Raw genomic sequence first — 24,680 nt, 5'->3', positions numbered from 1 at the left:
TTGTTGATACAGTGTTTGTGTGTGTGTGTGTGTGTGTGTGTGTGTGTGTGTGTGTGTGTGTGTGTGTGTGTGTGTGTGTGTGTGTGTGTGTGTGTGTGTATGTGTGTGTGTGTATGTATGGGAAAGGCTCTTTTGGCTGGCTTACAACTGGGAAGTCCCTTCTCCTACCCAACCCATTGGAAAAAGGATGCCTCGAAACCAACAGTTCTTGTCAAACGAACACTTTGTTCTTTTGTGTTGTCGTTTAATATCGAACCAGCCCTGGAGCTCGGGCTGTTTTCTTTCCTGCACTTGGTTATTTGACTCCTTAGGTCAATGCAGCAGCACTTCCCTCTCCTCTCGCTTCGAAGTCGATGGGTCCAAGAATAAAGTCATTATTTCCACGGAAATATTTGACAACAAGCGACAGGGCCCCAAAAACAGTGGTGCATTGAATGTTTTTGCGGGCTGCGTTGTTGTTACGTCAGCAAGTCTTGAGCAGTGTGTGAGGCGATCTTGCCCAGTGAGGTCACCCTGTTCCATAACTATAGTATTAATACGCTTTTGGGCAAACGCTTCAGCGCCAGGGCTCTGCCCCACGCCAGTTAATCTGCCCTTCTTACGCAACCTCAGCAGACCCCGGAGTGATCCTGGAACGGATCTGATCCTGATCTGGCCCTGCTGTGGCCCTGATCTGGCCCTGCTGTGGCCCTGATCTGGCACTGCTGTGGCCCTGCTGTGGCCCTGATCTGGCCCTGCTGTGGCCCGGGTCTGGTCCTGATCTGGCCCTGCTGTGGCCCGGGTCTGGTATCTTAATCCAGGACTGTTCCAGAGGCAGGGACATGTTTCACCTCATGTGCTTTGTGTTGGTGTGTGACTCTCTAGCTGTAGCCTGTGACTCTCCATCAAACCCTTAGTGACTCCCTTTCAGTGAGACCGTGCCCATGACATTGCTTGGTCTCTGTGTCTTTCTGTTTTTAGCACTTGTATGAATATTGAATGAAGGAGAGCAGGGGGAATTTATAGCTCAAACTGCTCAGTTTCAACTGTTCAGTTTTCATCAAGGACTTTATTTGTGTGGAAAAGAGATTCACCATCATTCAGTGGCTAAGTTGCTAAAGTTGCTAATATTTTCAAGACCAGAGACAGACAGAGAGAGAGAGAGTATAACTGTAAGAAATTCTGGCCTACATTGATGAGTGTGCTGGGCTTCTGTATGTGTGATTGTGTTTGGTGTGTGTATGTGTGTGTTTTGCCTTAAAAGGCTTAGTAGACGGTGGCACGGGAGAGGTGAGTTCAGCGGGCAGGCAGGCAGGCAGGCACACACACAAACACACACAACTGGCACTGCAGATGGAACAGCCGAAAGTGTGTCACTGCTATCCCCTACGCTAATCACCTCTGCGCCCCTCCTCCTTTCTCTCTCTCTCTCCCTCTCTCTCTCTCTCACTACCTCTCTCTCCCTCTTCACCTCAGACACATTCCCCTGTTGTCAACACGTTGTACTCATCCACGTTGTGAAGAGACGGGAAAAAGGCCTGAAATTATCCCTGCTTTCCGAAGAATTTGTTGTTGTTGTTGTTGTTGCTGCTGAATGCCTGCACGCATGTGTGTGTGTGTGTGTGTGTCTGTGTGGGAGCACATGCAGTGTTGGGACCTAGAGCGAGTCTGCGTGCAAATGTGTCCGTCGCCCTCGCCAAGTTAATCCCATAAGAAGAGGTGTGGTTGGCTCTTCCCTCTTGTCTGGATCGCAGAAGTACATTTTCGTTTTTTTTATATATATCGTCACTCCGTTTTTTGTGGCCGTGCCTTCTCCCTCTCTCTCTCTCGCTGTCTCTCTCGATCTCTCCCCTCCTCTCCAGCTTTTTCCTGGGGCGTGTGCTCTTTTTTTTTTTTGCGTCTCCTTGCACTGTCTTCTTCTCTCAGTCATCTTCGGAGCTTATCAGAGGACACAGAGAATCTCTCCACTTGTTTTTTAAACCCTGCACCCACTCGTCCAGCCACTTTTCTCTGCTGCTGTTGTTTATTTCACATGAGAGAGAGATGAGTTCGAACACTGAAATGGAGGAGGCAGTGGAAGGGAGGTGAGTCACAAGCTGTCTGTATATTTATATTTTATCACACAGACGCACAGAGCTTAATGCTTTCTACCATTTGCTTAAAAAAAACTGCTGATATTTAGCTCTACTCTATGACACCTTTGAATGCTAGTTTGTGGCTGTGCTAGCCCAGGCTCATGTCTATCCAAGCTTATTTCATAGGCATATTCCCAGCTAATAGCCTTACAGGTAGCAGCTGCAGGGACCGTGAAGCCCATATGGTCCAGATTAATGGCTAAATTGATAAGCCAAGGCTGCCTACCACATTTGTTTATTCAGTGAGGCTCTGTCATTAAGCGTTTAAGCTGCGTTAAAGAGTTTCTCCATGTTTTGGCAAAGCTACCGCCACCCACTACCAAACCCCCCTTCAAGACATGCCATGCCTGTGGCTTTCTATTAGAGAACTGTAATAGTGTTGGGGAAATCAGCTGGGAATCTGCTGCTGTATGATGTAGGATATGAGATAAGCGTTAGAGAGAGGATCTGAGGACGAGGAGCAAAGGAAGTGAGGCAGAAATAGGGTTAAGAGGAGAGGACCGTTTTTTTTTTATGTTTGTCAAGAGAATCTGTTTTAAAGTATCCAAATATTCTGGTCCAGACCTCCAGGGGGTGATTGAAAGGAGAGTGTTAGAGCAAGGAGAACTCATCCAACATACTTCAGTGTGTTTGTTTTAATCACCCCCTTGCTGATATCTGGTCCTGGAAGACATCTTTATATAGTGTGGAGGCTGCACTATTACCCTTCTTGTCCTTTCTCCTCACCTATATATGTCATAGAAAGATTTACATTCACAGTATATAGTGCACAGTTATAATCAATACTGCTCTCTCTGAACCGGCTTTGCTGTGGTTGGTCTGTGCTGTGCATGTGGGCTGAAGATGGAGAAGTGCCAGATGACATGATGTCTGTATTTAGCATAGTTATGTTAGTTGTGTAGGTGTATGTGATGACATGTAACCTCAAATCAGTCAGCAGCTGTGTTGTGGAGGTTCTGTGTCTGTCATTGAGAAGGTCCACAGTGAAGCATTTGATAACAAGAGGAACCATTCAGGAATGAACTCTGGAGAGTGCCTAACCAAACCAAAAGTGGAGAGTGGACATTTTAGGCCACCGCTCAATCAGTTGGGCTTTAAGTCCTAGTTTCAGTCATGGCTGTCCAGTCAGCTACCCCTTCCCCTCTGAGGGATGCCAAAAAACGTGGAGTGTTTTTCTTCAAGTGTCTTGAAGACACTTAGGATACTCAGGTACTTGTTGCTTATCACAACATTTGTCTGGAGACCACCATAATTGAATTTCCTCTCAAAGTCACCGCATTGGGAACATTCCAAACCAACGCCTGTTGATGGCTGAACTCAAAGTAGTATTGCAGACTCAGAAAAGAGCTAAGGTCAGTGGTGCTGGCCTTGTCAGTGGTAGCTGTCAACACTTACAATACCTGCAAGAAAAGCAAAGCAAAGACATTCTATCAGTCTCAATCTTCCAGTTCTATCTACTGAACTCTCCCTTTTCACCACTCCATTTTTGGAGGGTTATCATGTCATTGCCTGTCTACTGTGACCGTTTGTGCCTTGTGGTCTTTGTACTGATTTTTCTGTCACGTGTTCTCTGCATAGTGGTGTGGAAAGGGTCCTACTAGCCTGTGGAATTCAGACTGTTCACAGCATGCCCCCATTTATCATCCTTTGCTGCACAGTAGGGTTCTAGCTCCAAACGTTGTATCCATTTAGTGACACATTCAGAAGCCAGACAGATTCCAGCCAGACTCCACGGAGTTGAGGGGTTGAATTGCCCCCTAGTTAAGATTAATGAGCGCTTCATTCTAGTGCCGAGTGTTTGCCTAGTTAATGACCCAGGAATTAGAGCATTGTGATATGGTATTGAGTATTGACTCCCTCACAGTTAAACTGTGTCACTGTCAGCAGTGGAAATCCATCCACTCACCGTCAGAAAGAATGCCTTGGCACACTCGGATCTCCGCAAGTCTCTTTCATTCAATTAGGTCAAGCTTTCAGGCCCACAAAAAAACTTTCATCCGGGCATTCCGCCTCAGAGAAGATCCGCCATCAGAAAAACACTTTTTTTACTATAGTTCTAATTACATGTTTGGTGTGATAGTGCTAATTTCATATCCCATTCCTAAGGCCTATGCTGTTGTCTTTGTTTAGTGCGGTGGGTAAAAGGCAATGCTAGAGATAATAGAATGCTCTTCAAACACAGACAAGTGAGCCTGTTCTTGCCTGTCTCCTTGACACGTGCCACGTGTTCGGTTGCTGCTATGATACCCAGTGTCCTGCCACCCTCAATTGACCTACATGCAGGCCTGATTAAATTTGCCCCAACATTCATGATCTTCCAGGAACATCTTTAGCCTGTAATTGAATGAGAGGGGCACAGGAAGGGATTCACAGGATGTTCCCTACAGCATCAACTATTGGTGGGAATGGACAAGAGCTCACCAACGGCTCTACTTTAACTATATGTGCCCCGATCACACAGCTGTTCTTTGAATACTGCCCTTTCCTAGGGCTCAACATCTCTTACATAAATAAGCACTACTTTACCTACTTTATTAAATCGTTGTCACGGTATAGATAGCAAACCTTTAGAGTCACTCCACGTAGGCTACTGTTATGCTGCCGTTAAGCCGTGTGTATGTTTGTGTTTCTTAGCCCTTTCCTGCGGTAATGGTGGTGATGACTAGCTGGTCAGGTTGCCAGGTCATAGGTGTTGATGTTTGGCAGTGTGCTGTTTCTGTAAACAAGCGTGACCTCTGAAGGATCTCTCTCTCCCATCACAGGGTCAATCCTTTGAAGCCTCACATTGGCTGCCATTGGCATTAGCAGTTGGTTTGATTAGATTGGTTTTCCTTTGCAAGTTTATTCTTCTGATCTGTTGTGGCGTGTCAAAAGGATTGTGGGAGTAATTTCTCATTCTGTGAGCTGTGGTAGTCGGAGGTCATAGAGGGAGTGTACCATGATGGCAGCCAGTTTGAACGGTTTTCATCCTTTTACTCAGCGCAGCACTGACCACTGACCACTTTGAAGGTTTTTCCTATAAAGAATGGTCAGACTTGGGTCCTCCGCACTTGGCAGAGAATTTTAGGTGGATAGGAGAGAAGGAAGGTGGAGTGTTAAGCCTGGAGAGGGGAGAGGGGGAGGTGGAGGAGAGACTGATAGGAGAGAAGGGAGGTGGAGGAGAGACTGGAGAAGGGAGAGGGGGAGTTGGAGGAGAGACTGGAGAAGGGAGAGGGGGAGTTGGAGGAGAGACTGGAGAAGGGAGAGAAGGGAGGTGGAGGAGAGACTGGAGAAGGGAGAGGGGGAGTTGGAGGAGAGACTGGAGAAGGGAGAGGGGGAGTTGGAGGAGAGACTGGAGAAGGGAGAGGGGGAGGTCGAGGAGAGACTGAGGAATCTCAGTTGGTTAGGCAGAGTGTCAGTCTGGGAGCAGGGGGCCTTGTGCACGTTTGGCTGCCTCTGATTCAGCTGTCTCATCTTATCAGAGTCCCGAACTGTCCTCTATGTAAATTTCACACACACACACACACACACACACACACACACACACATACACACACACACACACACACACACACACACACACACACACACACACACACACACAGAGACGCACACACGTAAAACTCTTCCAAAAAAACAAGCTTAACTGCAGCATAATGAAAAACTCAGCTTAACAGTGCAAAGACAGCAGACAGAATCATATGCCTCAGCAGAAAGTAAAACATTCTAGGACAAGCAGTCTCTCATGTCCCTCACACATGGCACACCGATTCGGAGAGACCGTATCCACCAGATCCCACGGGTCAGGTGGCATGGTGCAGATGACCTCCGACCCCTTGGCATGACACTTGTCAAAGGGCACGTGCACGAATGGCACGCCCAATTGTAACCCCACTACCACCGCCTTGGAGGGAAAGTTGTGAGGGGTGTCAGATTTTTTTGGGGTGGGGTGGGGTGGGGGGGGGGGGGGGGGTTTGATGTACGAGGGTATCACACTTGAGGGCAGAGGCTTGTTGGGTAGGGCGTCTCCACTCCCAGGTCGGTGCAGAGATTCTGTTTACTACAGCTCATCACTGCCCTGCCTGAGAAAAGAAATGGGTCACCCAGAAGCTGTGCCTGTGTGTCTGTCTGGGAGAGTGTGTCATACTTTTTTCCGTGTGTGTGTGTGTGTGTGTGTGTGTGTGTGTGTGTGTGTGTGTGTGTGTGTGTGTGTGTGTGAGTGTGTGTGAGTGTGTGTGAGTGTGTGTGCGCGCGCCCACTTGATTATAGCCTATTTCTGCAAGTGTGCAGAGTCTAAATGCAGTGACCTCTCTTTTTTAAATGTAAAAACGTTATCAGCCGTTTCTGTCTGTAAGATTATCTCGGAGCACCTGTCCCACACCCCCCCACCCCCCACCCACTCAGCCACCTGTCTGCCCTGATTCATAGATCAAGCATGCAAAGCCACAATACCAGAAATCCCATCACCTCTAACAATGAGAGCCATGTCCTACTCGCTCCCTGCACACACACCAGCCCGTTTGTTCCCCTGCCAGCGCGATTCCGATTCCGCTCCTAACAGCCACCGCCGGACAACTTCCAGCTCTCTGTCGTCATTTCCAATTTTAGTCGCGATGTTAGCGCCCATGGCCGTCAGCTCAGAGAAGCCACATCAGCTCAGCAAAGTCCAGTTAAACACTTGAGGCTTTTCCCGACACTCGGCCAAGTGAACGACAAGTGTGCTATGGCTCGTGGCCCAAACGCTGATCCCGAAGAGTATTTAGGAACACATCAATCTGAGAGGGGGAGTCACGGGTCAGAGCAGATGCAGGCTAATTGCTCTCGTGTTTCGGGTTTAGATTTAGAAATCCGTGGTTTGTTGATTTAGCCTCTCTGCGCATTTGTGATGCGTGTGTGTGTGTGTATGTGTGTGTGTGTGTGTGTGTGTGTGTGTGTGTGTGTGAGTGTGTGTGTGAGTGTGTGTGTGTGTGTGTGTGTGTGTGTGTGTGTGTGTGTGTGTGTGTGTGTGTGTGTGTGTGTGTCATAGCTCTCTTTGTGGACATGCTGCATGGCTGTGGGTTCAGCACAGCTTCAGTGTGTCACCATGACTTTATTGGTCCACTCATCATCGCTGTTTGTGGCTCTGGGCTGTCTTCTCACTTTGATGGCTTCACCATCTCTTCTTCACACCTCACCTCTTCTCTCTTCCTCGTCTTCTTCCTTCCATGGTGTGGTGTTCGACCGCTTAGCAACAGGAGCATTTGGCTGCTGTCCAGAGCACAGAAACAGAGATAGGCATACATGTGCCCCCTCTCATACAACACACACACACACACACACACATGCTTACACCCCCACACTCTCCAAAACAGTTTTTAGCCTGTGATTGTGTTGTACATTCATTCATTGCATAGAGAACTAAGAAGATGGAAGGGGAGAGAGAGAGGGAGGGAGGGAAAGGGGGAGGGAGATGGAGGGAGGGAGGGAGAAGAAACCTGCAGCTGTAATCTCACCCCGAGTCCCGTGGCAGATCCATCTATCAGCCCACGCTGGGGAGGGGGAGTACTGGACAGATGGAGGAGGACGAGGGGATGGATAGATTGAAAGAGAGATAGAGCGGGTGAGGGACTGGCTTGCTGTTTTACAGTAAAGCCAGTACAAGCATGCCTGTTATGGCCTCCTTACTTGCCCCAGTTTCGGCACGCTGGGGGATTGCATGTCGTCCATTTTCCTTGCGATGTTTAGCAGAGAGGAAGCATGAGGCTGTTCTCTTTGTGTCTTGGTGTTTATTCAGCACTAAGGTGTTTGCCAAGCAGCATGTTTATATAACACCAATGAGGAGAGCAGTGAAAGGACTCATCTGTGTTCAGTGAAGCTCCCAGGGTAGAATGGAGGACAGATGCCGAATTGAACACACCTCACATGCTGGTAGGTGTTAAAACGGGTAAAAGCTGTGTCAAAATACTACAAGGCCACCACCAATGGGCTTTATGTGAGGCTGTTCTCCGACAGGATTTTAATTTCCTGAAGGCTTTAATAACAAGCAAGTGTGCTCTGCTGAAACATGACGAGCAAGCTAATGCTCACACACACAGCATCAGTATGGAAAGAGATGCCCACCAAGGCTGCAGAGCTGACAAATCAAATGAAGCTACTTAATGGCCAATCAAACATATATCCACTGACCTTAGAGACAGACCCACAGGTGACACCAGACTAATTGATAGATTACTTGGATTAGCACTGAGAAAAGGAGAGTGGCTAGTATAATGATATTGCGCTAAGTCACCGCCCTTGCTAACCTGAGGGCTTAGGGTTCTCTTAAGACTTGAGGTCAGAGGTGAACGAGTGACTGAACATAGACACACATACACACAAAACACAAACTCTCCAAACAATTGTGTGAAGCAGGTAAAGAGCCAAAGCAAAGCTAAAACTAAGGCAGCATGCTGTCAGATATTCCTGCTCTTTGTGTTCTCATGAAAATACACCATAGACAAGGCTACAAGGATGTTGATCACCACAAGGACAAGCTTTGCGTTTATCTCCTGAAGTCATTTCCTGCTATACTTCCCAGAATTAATAGCCCATTCAAGTTTATAGCCTAGGAATGATGTGGGTTTAAACAAATTGAAGTGCGTGCTTTTAAAAAAAAAAGGAGCTCAAAATTGCTAAACAAAGAAAAGAAGGGAGGCAAGGCTAGCAAACAACCCAGCTGCTGTTTTTTTGAAAGAATGTAACAGAAATACACTCAGCCTTATTTAGCCTTGCAGCATCATCTCTCGCTCTCGCTCTCGCTCTCGCTCTCTCTCTCTCTCTCTCTCTCTCTCTCTCTCTCTTTCTCTGTCTCTCTCAGTCTCTCTCCTCCAGAACGACGTATTCCAGATGTGCTGAATGTTATGTGTGTGTGTTTGTGTGTACGTGTCAGTGTGCGTATGTGAAGGCAAGAACAGTTTATGGAGAATAACAACACTGATTATCTACATCTGTTTCTGCGGAGGCATTTCCAACGTGGAGGCTAAATGTTTTGTATGGGCGGTTTTTCAGAACATATGCGCATTGCACACTCAACTGTTTTCTCACATCTTTTGCATGTGAAAGAAGTTAAGGGTTCTGGGCTGTGTACTCCTCCCTGGCATTCGGGTACGTTTTTTTTTCTTTCTCATTTTACTTGTCTTACTCTCTCTCTCTCTCTCTCTCTCTCTCTCTCTCTCTCTCTCTCTCTCTATTTCCACCTCCCCCCCCTTTCTTTCTTTCCTCCAGCTGGTTTTCATTGGGGGATGAAATCATCGCTCTGGAAGTCATTGCATAGAACTTATGGCTCTTTTAGTCCAATTGAGTGTGTGTGTGTGTGTCTGTGTGTGTGTGTGTGTGTGTGTGTGTGTGTGTGTGTGTGTGTGTGTGTGTGTGTGTGTGTGTGTGTGTTTACTGGGCCCAGGAGAGGTGTGGGCTGGGCTGAGGCTGGATGACATGCAGCTGGGCCTGAGAGGTCCCAAGGAGAGGACTCTCGCTCTGGTCCCTCCTGCTGTCCCTGGGTTTGGGTGATTACTGTCGGCCCTCTTCTTCTTCCTGGCAGGATGAATGTTGGCATTGGAGGTTATGGGACATGTGTGGGCAGCGTGGCTGTAGCCCGCTACAGTAAGTGTTCAGGCCCCGTGAGAGGGATTAGCAGGGCAGCTGGGCAGACCAAACCTGGACGAGGAGTTGCTCTAGGATGTGGTGAATGAATGAGGGATCTGGACACATTCGTAGCTGGGTAAACAGACGGATGTTGAAAGAGCGTTGGATGGCTAGTCTGCTGGTCCGTGGGCGGTTGTTAGGCTAAATCCAGTTAGAGAGATGGTGGGATACAACATCTGGATGGTGCCTCTGTGTCCTTAAAGTTTAGGTAACAGCTTTCCCGTGATGGATGTTTGAGGTGTTGAGGTGGATCTGGATGTGGATCACTGGTGTTGTTGGCTGATAGAAGATGGATGATTAATGATTTAAGAACATAATTGAGTTGGTAGTTTAAGGATGGAAACTGGCTGAGCCTGTGTGAGACTGATGTTGAAGTGGTGGTAAGGGTATGAGGGTATGTGTTGGGAGTAGCAGAGAGTGAAAGTGGGTGGCCTGATGGATGGGTGTTGGGGCTGCTGTGGGGAGGAGGAGTGGTGCTGTGGAGAGGAGGAGTGGTGCTGTGGGGAGGAGGAGTGGTGCTGTGGAGAGGAGGAGTGGTGCTGTGGGGAGGAGGAGTGGTGGTGTGGAGAGGAGGAGTGGAGAGGAAGAGTGGAGAGGAGGAGTGGTGCTGTGGGGAGGAGGAGTGGTGCTGTGGGGAGGAGGAGTGGTGCTGTGGGGAGGAGGAGTGGAGAGGAAGAGTGGAGAGGAGGAGTGGTGCTGTGAGTGGTGGGCTGTGTGAGACCCTTGTTGAGAGACGCTCACATCAGCAGTAGGCCATCAGTGCTGATGAGCAGGCAGAAATAATGAGGCTGATCAATACAGTCCCTCTCTGGCTCTCTATGTCTCTCTCTCTCTCTCTCTCTCTCTCTCTCTCTCTCTCTCTCTGTCTTTGTATCGCTTCTTTCTATCATTTCAGTCTGTATTTCTCATGCCTCTCTTCTCTCCTGCTCTGTTGTCTCTCACAGTCTCACAGCCACTCCGGCTCTTTATCATCTCTTGCAGACACAGCACACACACACACACACACACACACACACACACACACACACACACACAGCACACACACAGCACACACACACACAGCACACACACAGCACACACACACACACACACACACACACACACACACACACACACACACACACACACAGCACACACATGAGCTCCTCTCATGTTTTCCTGTTCTGTCTGTTTGTCTCTATCTCCCTCCCTCTCTTTCTCTCTTTTCCCTCTATCCCTCTCTCCCTCCACCCTCTGCTGTCTCATAGCGTGTTCATTAGCTCAGTACTCAGAACGTGGAGCAGGAGCAGTGCTGGTAAAGACTCCTCCCTCTGTTCTTCACTCTAATGCAACACACACACACACACACACACACACACACACACACACACACACACACACACACACACACACACACACACACACACACACACACACACACACACACACACACACTCTCAGCATACTGTATGTGCGTGTGCCCTTCGACCCGGCGACAAGTCGTCCGGTGCCCGTCTGAATGCCTTATATTCCATGGGGAGCTCTTTGGCTCTTGGTGAGTCCACACCTGCTATGTGTAAACACACATGCACACACACACACACACACACAGAGAGAAACACACATGCACACACCTGCCTGAGCCTCCCAGGGGTGAAGCCAGGTGCCAGTCTGTGGGGCGCTGTGCCCAGAAACGCCGGCATGGGCTCATGGCTCCGGGGATCTGTCACACTTGGCATGGGCTGCCTGCCAGGGCCCAGCAAACACCCCCCGTACAGCCCAGCTCACATAAACAAACTGTGTGTGTGTGAGTGTGTGTGTGTGTGTGAGTCACCGCGCATAGTTACGCCTCCACTGTACCATATTTCACAGCTGTTGCCTGTAAGGTCACACAGCTACGGGAACTGTGTGAGTGTGTCTGTGTGTGTCGTAGTGCAAGCGATGAGCTGTGCATGCGTTTTGCGCGTGTGCGTATGTGTGCCTGTGTGTGTGTGTGTATATAAGCTCTGCCCCAGTGATGTGGTGTGCAGTATGATTAGTTGAGCTTCAGGCCTGACGTGTCCACTGCGCGAGCGAGAGTGTGTGTAGTACCTGACGTGTCCACTGCAGGAGCGAGAGTGTGTGTGTGTATAGTAGCTGGTCCCCAGCTGGAACATTGGACTCAAACAGGCTCGTAAGCAAACAAGAGGACCTGGTGAGAGAGAGGCCAACAGGAGAGATGCCTATTCGGATGACCAAGCGGTAACTCTTTCAGCTTTGTCTGTTTGACTTGGCAAGACTCTTTTGTGTTTCTGCTTCAGCTCTGCCTCAGCAGAGTTACTAAATCCTCTGTCAGTCAGTGACACACTTTGTCTTGAAGTCTGCCATGAAGTTGGTTGGCGGTGGTGGCTGCTTGCTCGGGTTGTTTACAGAGTGGTGTTCATTAGGTGGTTGTTGGCGGCGATGTTTTTTTGCTGGGAGGAAACTGGCCCCTTTCTGAAGGCAGAAATTAGCATTCTTAAGCAGAAGCTGTTTTGATGGTGTCATGTTTCATTATGCAAGGGAACGGAATTAGCATTGCAAATCAAGCAGGAAATATGAATGGCCTAATTAAGGCACATAAACAGGGGGATGATACACAGCTGAAGAGAGGGGGAGAGAGAGAGAATGTCTATGTGTGTGTGTGTGTGTGTGTGTGTGTGTGTGTGTGTGTGTGTGTATGTGTTGTGTGTGTGTCTGTGTGTGTGCCGGAGAGAGAAACAGTTTTGGCGTATCTGTTGGGCTTAACATTTTACTTTTACGGATTTCTCTGTTGTGTATCACAGTAAATATCTGTTTCTGTTTGCCCTTGTCTGAAAATGCAAATCACTAAGGCTTAGTGCTCTCTCCAGAGGAGGAAAGCCACGAGTAATAATGATACATGAATTGGTATGCGTCTATAAGGAGAACAGAAGTTATACTGCAACTGCCATGCAGTTCTCATGACACCGTGTCAGTAACTGGCCTTTTTAGTGATCCATGAATGTATGCACACTGCTGACCCCCTTTTCTCTCTCTCTCTCTGTCTCTCTCTCTCTCTCTCTCTCTCTTCTTCTGTCCCTCTTTCTCCGTGTCTTTGCAGCAGCCGGGAGCCAGAGAGTCTGGAGATGAATAAGTTGCGTCAGAGCCTCCGCCGGAAGAAGCCCACATACGTGCCCGAGGCCAGCCGACCCCACCAGTGGCAGGCCGATGAGGAGGCTGTACGCAAGGGCAAGTGTAGCTTCCCCGTGCGGGTAAGACCCTCAAACCTGTCCACACATCTGTCCACACCATCAAGTAGTGTCCATCAGTACCAGATTTCTACCAGTAGTATCAAGTCACTCGACTGGTGCTACTGCAGCAAATATGGGCTTTACTGTATTTCATCTGTGCCGGTGTTCCTGTGGAACTGAACCTTTGACCTTGGCAATGCAGACATCCTGCTTGACTGGCCAGGCCATTTGAGCTAGCTGATAGCATATCTGTTCATATCAGATATCAACATCATTGTTGTTCAAAACAGATCCCAATCGCTGATCCCTCACATTACACTAGATCTGCCAAAGGAACATATCCTTACAGTATCTGATACTCTTGTTGGTGTCAATCAAAAAGAAATTGTCACTGATGTAGCAACATTTTGCATAGTTAGCACCCCCCAGCATGGTAAATAAGTTTACCATAAGAACAAGAGGTAGGCTATCTGCAGTACAGTTAATAAAAATGCATAGCATATTCAGCCGCACAGTGAATAGGTGCCTGAATGTACATTGAATGTACAGATTGATTTGTATGGATGAACCCGTCCCAGCCAAAGGCCACCAGACAGTGACGCAGAGCCAGCGTCGTCTGGTCTGTGGTCAATGGTGGTCGTGGGAGGATTAGCACAGCAGCACAGGACCCTGTCTAGCGGGAGGAAATGAGAAAAGCTCACAGAGAAATTGAGTTTAAAGGGTGAATCAGAGAGCTCACAGCAGCATCCAGTCACGCTCCGTCCACAATTATCACTCTATTTTTGGCAGCCATTTGTGTGCGTGTTTTTTTTTTTTTTTCGTGTTCCGTGTTGTTTTAAAAAGCTTCAAAAAAGTGTGTGTTCGGAGTGTCTGTCTGTGATGCTATAAATGAAGATGTCTATTTGGAGTCTCTTTGTTCTTTTCTTTTTTATATATATATTTTATTTTATCCACCTTTCATTGATTTTCTTCTCACTCCTCCTGTCGGTGCTTGCTGCGCAAATACCTCGCTTGGCAGTGAAACGTAAGAGGGCCGTCTCGTCTCTTCTTCTTCACAGTGTGATCTGTGTCTTTGGTTTCCTTCTGCTGGTCAAAAACACACAAAAAAACAGAAAAAGAAAATCGGTGGCCATGACGGAGGATTGCGCCCCGCATGCCTGGAATCTCAGGGCCTCAGTGCTTGGTCTTCCCCAGGGGGCTGAGACATAGGAATGCATAGGAGGCTAGACTGCCTGCTCTTGAACTCCCCAACAATACTAAAGCCGGGGAAAAAAAAAAAAAAAAAAAAACCCAGACAAAAAGGAAAAAAAAGGATAAAACAAAAACAGAACAACAGACAACACAGAAGCATCAGATTTCAAACTGCAGACACCACATGGTGAGGATCAGTCTGTCGGCAGCCATGATGAAAGCAGACAAAAAGATGGAGTCAGGAAGAAAAGTCAGGCGGTATCACAGCAATATCCTCAGGAGGTGAGGACAGAAGAAGAAAGCAATAACAGACAGGAAAAGAAAAATAATTAGCTGAGTAAAGCAAAGATGGAGGAATGAGGGCAAGGGGGGTGATGAACAGAAGGGGAGAGAGGAAGAGAGCGAGAGAGAGAGAGAGAGAGAGGAAGGAGGGGAGGAGACATTCCTAATTGAGATGATGGGAAATGCAGAGAGGCCCCGGAGTGGCAGACTGTCTGCTGAAAGGCTTTGAAAGTCGATAAATTCAGCATCAGTGGCTGGAGGCCTGCCAAGACCCACACAAAATATGGCCCTGCTCAGACGCCAACCCCATTCCCACTCCTGCTGCTGCCGGGCTGGCTAGCTGGCTAGCTGGCTGGCTGAACTGGCTGGATGCTAAGCTAACAGTCACTCAGCACAATCAATAGCTCCCAATGAAAATGGGATTTTGTTTTAAAGCGAATTGAGCTGGTTAAAATAGGCCTCAGAGTGCTCCTGGCTGGCACTAGGCGGAGGGCCTGTTTAAGAGGCTGTTAATTTGTTACAGGGATGGGAATATGGAGCCCCTCCGTGCTTTTCTGGCCTTTAGCGGCTTAGGAGAAACAGAAAACAATGTTTATTCTCACGCAGAGCCACTAACTCGGTCATGACACACAGCATTGTTTTAGCTAGTAATTCTTAACAATCGATACCCGTGAAAGCTATTTTATTCCCCTGGAAACGGATCAAATAGATGTTCATTAAACGGTAAGAAGTGGTGTGTAATGAAGTGAGGATTGCTGGGAAGAGGGTCGAAGTATGGGTTCTGGGAAAGGGCTTGCAAGAGCAACAAAACAAAAGCCAAGACAAGAGATAACTTCCTTTCCTCTTCTCACTCCCTCACTTTCTCTCTCTCTCTCTCTCCTCCCTCTCTCTTTCTCTCTCCATCCCCCCCCTCTCTCTCTGCCTCCCCCTCTTTTTGTCTCTCTCTTCCACTTTTTCTCTCTCTTTCTCTCTCTCTCTCAGTATCTGGGCTTGGTGGAAGTGGACGAGTCCAGGGGAATGCATGTATGTGAGGAGGCGGTGAAGAAACTCAAAGTTGTAAGTATCTCACTCTATTTGTGCTTGTTGGTGTGTGTGTGTGTGTGTGTGTGTGTGTAGTCTTCTCACATTCCTATGTTGTTATTTGTGCAGTGTATGCCTCCTAATAGCCAGAGTATGGAGGGGTCTCTCTAGGTGCCTAACCATATGCATGACATGCAGCAGCAGAGCGCAGGCCCTCATAATGGGAGTCCTGAGAATATGTTTGTGAGAAATGTGTGCATGTCTATATGTGTGTGTGGAGGTGGGGCAGAGAAAGTTAGTGTTGTGTAGTGTGTAGTGTGTGTGTGTGTGTGTGTGTGTGTGTGTGTGTGTGTGTGTGTGTGTGTGTGTGTGTGGTATAGCATGCCAGAGATGCTCCTGGAGACAGCTCTGTCAGTGGAAGTGCCTGATTGTTCCTCCTGTAAGAGCTCTTTGTTTGTCCGCCCTTTGTATTCCGCTCTGGGTGTTGTCAGTGTGCGTGCGTATGTGTGTGTGACTGTGTGTGTGTGTGCGTGTGTGTAACTGTGTGTGTGTGTACGTGTGTGTGACTGTGTGTGTGTGTGTGTATGTGTGTGTGTGTGTGTTAGCACTGGGAGCGGTAGTTGTGGCAGAAGTGTGTTGGGAGTATGCGGGTCCCTTCCCTTCCTCTAGTGCTTCCGTTTGTTCTCCAGTGCCTTTTCCTCTGTCCATCAATCGTGCTCCCCACCCCTCTCTGTCTCGCGCGCCTCCGCACCTCCGCTCCGCTGCTCCCGTCCAAGATTAACGGCTGCCCTCCCACTGCTCCTCTGTCGCTCGCTCTTTCTCTCTCTCTCTCTCTCTCTCTCTCTCTCTCTCGCGCTTTATCTGTTTCTTTCTCTCCCCCTCTCTTTCTCGCTCTCCTGTTTGTACTTTCGTACTTTTCGTCTCTCGTGCAGTCTGCTCTCTATCTCCCTGACGCTTTATGTTTGTTGCTCTGCTTTCTCTCGTTCACTCTCTACCTCTCTCACTCACTGTCTCTCAAACGTCGATCTTTTCCCCTCTCTTTCTCTGACTCTTTCACTCTTTTCCCCTCTCTTTCTCTGACTCTTTCACTCTTTTCCCCTCTCTTTCTCTGACTCTTTCACTCTTTTCCCCTCTCTTTCTCTTACTCTTTCACTCTTTTCCCCTCTCTTTCTCTGACTCTTTCACTCTTTTCCCCTCTCTTTCTCTTACTCTTTCACTCTTTTCCCCTCTCTTTCTCTGACTCTTTCACTCTTTTCCTTTGTTCCCCCTTGCCTCCCCCTCTTTCCCATTCACCTGTCGGCCTGTATTTGGAGGAAGCCTACGGGTGGGCAGTTCAATGGAAGGCACCTCTCATCTGTCTCTTTGCATTTATCTTCTACCCTCGCCGCACCTCTCTCCTGCTCTTTCTCTTTCTTCTCCTTTTCATCACTTCACTTTTCTCCCTCCTCCTCCTCCTCCTCCTCTCTCTCTCTCCCCCTCTTCTTATGTCCCCTTCATTTTGACCCTTACTCCTGTTATTCTCCTGCTCAACTCATGTCTGGGGGATTATGCAAAGCAGAGGGGCTCTGCCCGGTTTGTCACGCTCTTCCCCTCCTCTCTTGCTCTCTCTCTCTCTTCCCCTCCTCTCTCTCTCTCTCTCTCTTCCCCTCCTCTCTTGCTCTCTCTCTCTCTTCCCCTCCTCTCTCTCTCTCTCTCTTCCCCTCCTCTCTCTCTCTCTCTTCCCCTCCTCTCTTGCTCTCTCTCTCTCTCCCCCTCCTCTCTCTCTCTCTCTCTCTCTCTCTCTCTCTCTCTCACGGCTTGGCGAGCTGAGGTGCATGTACCCAGACCTGTCCCACAAAGCATTCTTCCAGCATAACATTGCCTCCGCTAAGAGGAGAAATGGAAGTCCCCCCCCCCCACTGTATAATTCCATTCATCAGACTAAACACAGTTAAAGCCAGTCCAAGGAAGACACTGTGTCGCAAATCGCAACAGTTTCAGGCATTTGTTTTCTTTTGTATTTAAAAGAGGAAGTCTGTGTACAGGTTTGCCGCACATTTTTTAAGAGTTGAGCTTGGCAGCTCTTGGTCATGGTCCACAGACTGCCATTTGTCTTCTCCTCAAGAGTTCTGTTTACTGCCGCTGGACCTGCTGAAGCCTCACTGATGTGGACCGTTTGCCTTGTTTCCCCCTCACAGAGTGGGAAGAAAACAGTGAAGGCGGTGCTGTGGGTGTCCGCAGACGGCCTGAGGGTTGTGGACGACAAGACTAAGGTGAGTGTTGGGGCCTGGATATGAGAGGGAGGGAGGGAGGGAGATAGACAGACAGAGAGGGTTAGAGAGAGAGAGGGAGAGAACTATGAGACCTGAAATTTAAAGATGGGGTAAGCTAGAGATACCCATACGAATAGCTCCCTCCAGGAGCCCCCAGCCATCAATAAAGGCCTAAGCTCTCAGTTGACTGGGTCAACAGCAGAAGAGGGAGCAGGTTGGTTGGTGGGAAATGGCAGAAAAAAAGCCCAGTAGGTGAGGGCTTGGCCGCCACCCAGCAACCCAGCCTCATGACCGAGCCATGACCATTAGGGGCACCGGGGCCATGTTAGTCACTAATGGGGCTTTCTCTGTCTCGTCGGTTGTCATGCACTGTTGCTAAGGCACTCGGGGCAGCCGGGAGGGGTGTGCTGAGGTAATGGGCAGTGAGCTGTGGAGCATGTACACAATCAAAGACGTACACACACACACACACACACACACACACACACACACACACACACAGAGTGAGAGAGCTAGACAGGGAGAGAAGCATACACCCACAAGTACAAGTACATACACACACATACACACTCAAATACACACAGTCACTCACAATAACCAGTACATACACAAAGGCAGAAACAAGCACTCACACACGCACACACACACCCATGCAACACACACTTTCCGCAATCATAAAGGGGTTCACGGAAATCTGCAGTCACAATGCAGTCATTCTGCTTCCTGTAACATCCCCTTCCCCTGCTAGGCTGTCACCCAATCACAGACCCACTCCCATTTAATCCTATTCAATCCTGTGAGTCAGGGGATGTTCACACCCTCCCCTCCCCACAGACAAACACTCTCACACACACACACACACACACACACACACACACACTCCACCCCCACCCCACACACTCCATCATGTCCTCACATGCCCTGAGACTGACACACCACCTCTATTCACCTCCATTTCTTTGCTTCTCTCAAAACTCGCTAATTCGATTAAATTTCATTTGAATGGCTTTTTTGCTAGCAAATGCCAAGAGCTTCATTCCAGCGTCTCTGAAAATCACGAAGAAAGTCGCTATCTGCAAGGCAGCAGCAAAGTTTGAGAAGCTACCCAGCTACTTTTATTGCCGCTTTCTTCCCTAGCTACAGGCAAGCAGTCTCGACACTGCACCACCCCGGCTCTAATTAAAATGGGTAACTCGAAAAAGCCACCGTCTAGCGTCTAGTCTTTTTTTTCCCCGACACGGAGTGACTCAGCAGCCTGTCGGCACACTGGTGGTGGCGTGGTGCGTTGCCGTATCGCCGGGCGTCAGCGCACACACTCATCCGTGACGAGCTCTTCACCTCTGGAGCCCCTCATCTGCTAATTGGCTGATAGGATGAATAGTCTCTTCTCCTCTTTTTCAGCTTTTGCTATTCTTCTCGCGCCCTCCGCCCCTGGAGAGGAAGGAATAGTAATGATAAGCGGGCGTTGCCCTCGCCAACCTCAACCTCACTCCACCCCTTCTCACTGGCAGAGGCTCTCTCTCTCCTCCCTCTCTCTCTCTCTTCACTCTCTCTCTCTCTATGTCTCTCTCTTTCCCCCCTCTTTCTTTCTGCCTGTCAAATACTTTTTGCTACTCTCTCTCTCTCTCCTCCCTCTCTCTCTCTCTCTCTCTTTCCCCCCTCTTTCTTTCTGCCTGTCCAATACTTTTTGCTATTCTCTCTCTCTCTGTCTCTCTCCCTCCCTCTCTCCTCCCTCTCTCTCTCTTTCTTTCTCCTTCTCCTCCACCTCTATTAAGGGCCCTTAAAAGATGGCTGTCTCTCTCTCTCTCTCTCCCTGACTCCCGTCTCACGGTCACACCTCTGCCGTGCCAACACCCAACCTGAGTCTAATGTTGATATGAGGGCACAATGGCTTGGGAGGGGGTTCCTGAAATCTCGCCTCTGGGTGTCCAGCTGGGCTCAGCAGGTAGTGAAGGGGAATATTATACAGAAGAGCTCTGACAGAACTGAGCCCTGGCTTTTCAGAAAGAAGGACAAAATGACAAGAAGAAAGATGAAAGTCAAAAAAAAAGACACAAGGTGTCAAAATAGCCCAGATAGCCTCAGGTCAGAGACACAGTGTGATGAAAAAGACTGATACATGTAAAAGTAGCCCACCCTCAAGATACAAACTAGGTGAAGGCACTGAATATTTTCAACCGTATCCACTGTCCTTCTCCCTCACAATCACGCTTCTTTAAGAATTGAATTGCAGATTTGCAAACAATAAATAGGTTACGCAGAACTACCAGTGATGCTCAAACAAAACTAAACAGTGCTGGTTGTGTCCCTCAGGACCTCATTGTGGACCAGACCATCGAGAAGGTGTCCTTCTGTGCGCCCGACCGCAACTACGACAAAGCCTTCTCCTACATCTGCCGCGACGGCACCACCCGCCGATGGATCTGCCACTGCTTCATGGCACTCAAGGACTCGGTGAGTGGGGCTTTAGGTGGTGCTGCTGGGTGGGGTGGGCTGGGGATTAAGCCACCACCCTCCTTGGCCATGCTAAGCAAAGTGGGATTAAGATAAGGGATTATGCTGGTTTATCACAATCTGAAGAGCTTCTGGAGCGCCGCTATCTGCACTTGGGCTAGCGAGAACACCGAGGGAGGGCTTAATGATAAGATTGTGAAATGTGCCCAGGACGTCCTCTAACCTCTCCAGCAATCTCTGGAAAGTCTCTTTTGGTTCTGGGCTATTTCTTATAACACTGAAATTGAATCCCCTTTTTAAAGTGAATTATTTAAGATCAACATCACTACTTCCCATTTGTGCTTTTAAATGATTTATTTCTAGTCGAATACTATACGCTTACAGGGAATTATAGGCACATGGGAAGGGAAGAAACACACCCATTTATAATTTGTTAATGGGCTCTTTTAACTTGTTGTCATAGTTGAGACGCTAGTTGAGACGTCCTTTGGCATTCAGACCTGCTGTGAAGCTGTGTGGGGTATCTTTTAATCCCCCCTAATACCCCCAATAGACCTTGAGGTAGTAGATTCACATAAGTGAGGTATTATCTGTCGGGCCTGACTTAAGCAGTGCATCTATTGAGCATATGCAAAATACTGGGAGACACTGAGGTTGTTTTAGCCAAGTCATCATGACTAGTTATCAATATTTCAGCAGCTGCTGGAATGTTGTCGTCTCAGAAAAGCTATGTGAAGTTTTAAGCGTTTGAATAATTTACAGGATTCAACAGGCTAGGCTGATCTTTCTGCTGCATGCCAAAGACTGGGCTAAACGCTGCTTTATTAGTGCTGTCGGTTTCTCATGTGAATGCTAACACTGTCCAACCCCTTTTGCATCCACCAGGGGGAGCGCCTTAGTCACGCCGTTGGCTGCGCCTTCGCCGCCTGCCTTGAGCGCAAACAACGACGGGAGAAGGAGTGCGGCGTCACCGCCTCGTTCGACGCCAGCCGCACGTCCTTCGTCCGCGAGGGCTCCTTCCGGGTGACGTCGGGCAGCCAGCAGTGTGAGCAGCAACTCCCGGATAAGAAGAAAGGTTTGTGATGCCTCCCCCTAATGGCTCGGCTGTCTAACTACATGTCCAGATCTAGTTGGAGATCTTTTCCTTGACTACACCACAGCTGTTGGTGATAAACTTCTACACATGCGGCTCGTCCAGCTGATGTCATCCAGCAGTGCAGGAAACGTGAATGCAATCTTCCGAAAGAAAAAAACGCACCCATTAACACCAAACTACATAATAATGCACAAAGCATATGTGCTCCGCGGGTGCCCCACTTTTAACCTGGGCAGCATTAAGGCTCATGATGTCGAAACCAGTGTGTGGTGAAATTAGTGGCTCTTTGTTGAAGTTGAAGCGTCTCAGGCAGGTGGAGTCTTGTAAAAGAAACCATATGTGGCGCAGCAGTGGCGCTCCGTGGTGGTAGACCTGCGGTGCTGTCGCTGGTATTGTTGTTGCGGGCCTGAAAAAGGAGAAACAGGTGTCGTGTTGACCGCTGAACGACAGCTGGGCTTTCCATCAGAGCCCTGTACTGATTAGCTAGGGGAGTATGTCTGTTAAACCTTGACAAGAAACATGCTAAAAAAGAGTCGGTCAGAACCCCGGGCAGACCAACAGGCACATTTCCACTGGACGAGTAATGACCCACAGGGGTTGTTGCATGCTTTGTTTCCCATTATGAAGGTGCTGAGTGGGAGCAGAAACAGATACCTGCTTTAGGGATCACTGGGACTGAACCTTTTACAGAGTCAGGGACATAATGGCTTAGCTCTACCGTAAAACACCTTCACACGTCCACCCCCAACGTTTGGCCAGTATCTGGTATGGCATTTTTTATTGAGCAGGTACAAGAACAGATCGGCCAATGTGCTTCTGGGTTCCTGTCCTGCCTTTCATCCACAGGCTGTGTCTACATATCGTTTGTGATGAATATGGAGAGCTAGCTGTGTTGTTTAGTTTAGATTGAGTGTAGTATCCTCTCTCCCTCTGGTTCTCCACAGAGTCCAGGAGGGGAGACAACCGGGGTGTAACTGCGTTCCCTCTCAAGCCCTGTGTTGCTGTAGTGCATATGTGCATGTTGCTGCTGACCAGATACCGTACATGGAGTGGTATCCACCTTAAGGAGTATTGAATATGTCCCTTGCTGTCTTCTTCATGGGCTCTTGTGCTACATTCTGTTGTTATAGTTGAGGATGAAGTAGGACCGGCTGAATTCATCTGTCTGAACAGTGTTGTGTCAGTGAATGATGAAGCTTAATGCCTAGAACGAGTTTGGGTCCTGACCATGGCCTTCTCTCTCCTCCGCCCTCACAGAACCCTCTATGTCAACCATGCCGCCTGGCAACGCCTCGCCTCCGGAGGGCGCTTCCTCGCCAGGGGGTTGCGGCGAGCCGCACGCCATTCCGCGGCGTCACGCCCCCCTGGAGCAGCTGGTGCGGCAGGGCTCGTTCCGCGGCTTTCCGGCGCTCAGCGGGAAGAACTCGCCCTTCAAGCGGCAACTGTCGCTGCGTCTCAACGACCTGCCCTCCACGCTGCAGCGCAAGACCGACTTCCAGACCAAGAACCCAGGTGAGCACCTCAGAGCAAACATGAATGAAGGTGGTACCCAAACAGCCTCGGGTTTATCTCCAGCGTCTATGCTGTTCAGTATTAATGCATCAGAGAAAAAGACGATCTGTTCATACAACGCCGCATACATGCAAGACTTTGAGACTATGCTGTATAAAGTCTTTGCTTGTACATCTCTATCAGTAATATCAATGTACAAACAGACTGTGTTCACACTGATGAGCCCCTCCACCAGTTCAGAAGAGTTGGAACTATGCCCAAAGCTTTGCATTCTGGAACATGTATGCATTACAGAATTGCACGGTATTGTTCAAAAGATGCCTATGTCATAACCACGGTTTGTGAACACTACCAATTTTAGGGAAGGAAAAAGTCTTTGATTCCATCCAAGAAACTTTGCCACAAATGCTCTCAGAAATCCTCACAGAATTTCAAAATATATTAAGTATTAAAGCCCTCTGGGAGCATCTTAATATTTGAGTGAGGTGTAGAAGATTATGGTTTCAGCAGACGTCTGCATGTGAGGAGATGCAGAAAAGGAGCTTCTCTGGCGCAGAAGATTGCCTGTAGCATTTCTGTCACTAAATCACCAGTCTAACACTGGCATGAAGTCTTCATCCGTCTTTTAAGTGACATCTTGCTCACTAAATTTAGCCAGCTGCCTGTGCCTTGCCAGTATCACGTGATGAAACTTGATAATGTTTATGGTATGACCTACTAAGATGCCATCAGGCTTAGGGTTGCCCTCATTCCAGGCTGTTCAGCGAGTGAGGGTTAGTTTTGTTATTGTTGTGGTTTGAAAATCCTTAAACCGAAGGCTACACTTAAGGCCCTGACTCACTGTGGAAGGTCAAGAGTGCCAAAAACATAGTTCTAAGTGGCAGGTTCGTCCGCGTGCTCTCACTAGAGTCCCTCACGAGCCTCAAAACCACCAGATCTTCCGCCTCTTTACAACCACACATTACGGCCGTGGCGTCCTCCATCATGCGGTTACCGCTCATCAGCGGTGGTCGAGTCATAACCACAGTCGGTACATTTCTCTCAAATCCAGCAGAGACGCGATCCATTATTAACGATATTACATGACTAAGTGTGATTGTGATGGTAAGGGGACCGACTTGGCAGCGGATTAGTTCCTCTGCTGTGATTGGACGATCATATGGGAATTATAGTCGATGCAGGGGCCAGGGTTCCCACACTGCTTTGATTACATAAGGGATGAACCGCTTTAAAAGATCTGTGAACCTTTAGATACAAATCCAAGCTTGTCATGCGACTAAAATAGATTAATATTGAAAAATACAAACATCAGCAACACAGGATGTAAGGACTGATTTGACATAAATAAGGCTTTCAGTGTAAATATCGTTCCCCACATGACAGTGTTTGTTCCCTAAACAAATACAGCATTATACTGTATATTTATGTTGTTCACAGACATTAGCTTGTGTGGGATCTAAATTGTGCACTTTTTTTTAATTGTCATTTGACTGTCAGGGACAACTTCAAAATGGGTGAATACTCAAATCATTGTAATTAAAGCTTTACCTGACCGACTTTTTCCTCTGTTCTCCCAGTCCCAGAGATGGACCTGACTATGTCTGGAGAGGGCGACGGCATCAACGCACTGTGTTGCCAAATCAACAGCTCCTTCACCAGACCATCAGAGGAGCTGTATGCCAAACCCTCCACTAACGGCTTACCAGTCAACACCACCATCCCCCCCATGATCCCCCCTCCACCTGCCCCACTGCAGGGTGAGTCATTCCCCCGCACCCCTCCGGTGCAGAAGAGTGTAAAGGAGTGTGTCAGAATCACTGAATCACAAGTCTGATGTTTGATGCTTGAGTTGTATTAATCACAGCCGTGAGGATATCCTTTACCAACCCCACTCTCACCCGTGTTATATTGC

The 24,680-nt window shown here is 48.4% G+C and overlaps 1 protein-coding gene across 5 annotated transcripts in view; it reads left to right on the top strand.

Annotated features, from left to right (window-relative positions):
- The window catches only part of numbl (NUMB like endocytic adaptor protein), a 50,741-nt gene that overhangs the window by 21,885 nt on the left and 4,176 nt on the right, over positions 1-24,680 (top strand). Inside the window, exons 1-8 of one of the 5 annotated variants that reach the window (XM_031573088.2) lie at positions 835-2,063; positions 12,835-12,982; positions 15,416-15,490; positions 17,632-17,706; positions 20,020-20,160; positions 21,046-21,235; positions 22,514-22,768; positions 24,346-24,525. In XM_031573088.2, the coding sequence (XP_031428948.1) occupies positions 2,023-2,063; positions 12,835-12,982; positions 15,416-15,490; positions 17,632-17,706; positions 20,020-20,160; positions 21,046-21,235; positions 22,514-22,768; positions 24,346-24,525 (1,105 nt within the window). In that variant the 5' untranslated portion in view covers positions 835-2,022. Of the gene's footprint in view, positions 1-834; positions 2,064-7,547; positions 9,216-11,599; positions 11,973-12,831; positions 12,983-15,415; positions 15,491-17,631; positions 17,707-20,019; positions 20,161-21,045; positions 21,236-22,513; positions 22,769-24,345; positions 24,526-24,680 lie in introns of those variants that run through there. The other 4 variants (XM_031573087.2, XM_031573091.2, XM_031573089.2 and 1 more) reach the window with 4 other exon arrangements.

This window comes from Clupea harengus, chromosome 9 (genome assembly GCF_900700415.2).
Source record: "Clupea harengus chromosome 9, Ch_v2.0.2, whole genome shotgun sequence".
Taxonomy (NCBI): domain Eukaryota; kingdom Metazoa; phylum Chordata; class Actinopteri; order Clupeiformes; family Clupeidae; genus Clupea; species Clupea harengus.
The sequence above is the reverse complement of the archived record's forward strand: the minus strand, read 5'-3'. Positions and strand labels throughout refer to the sequence as shown.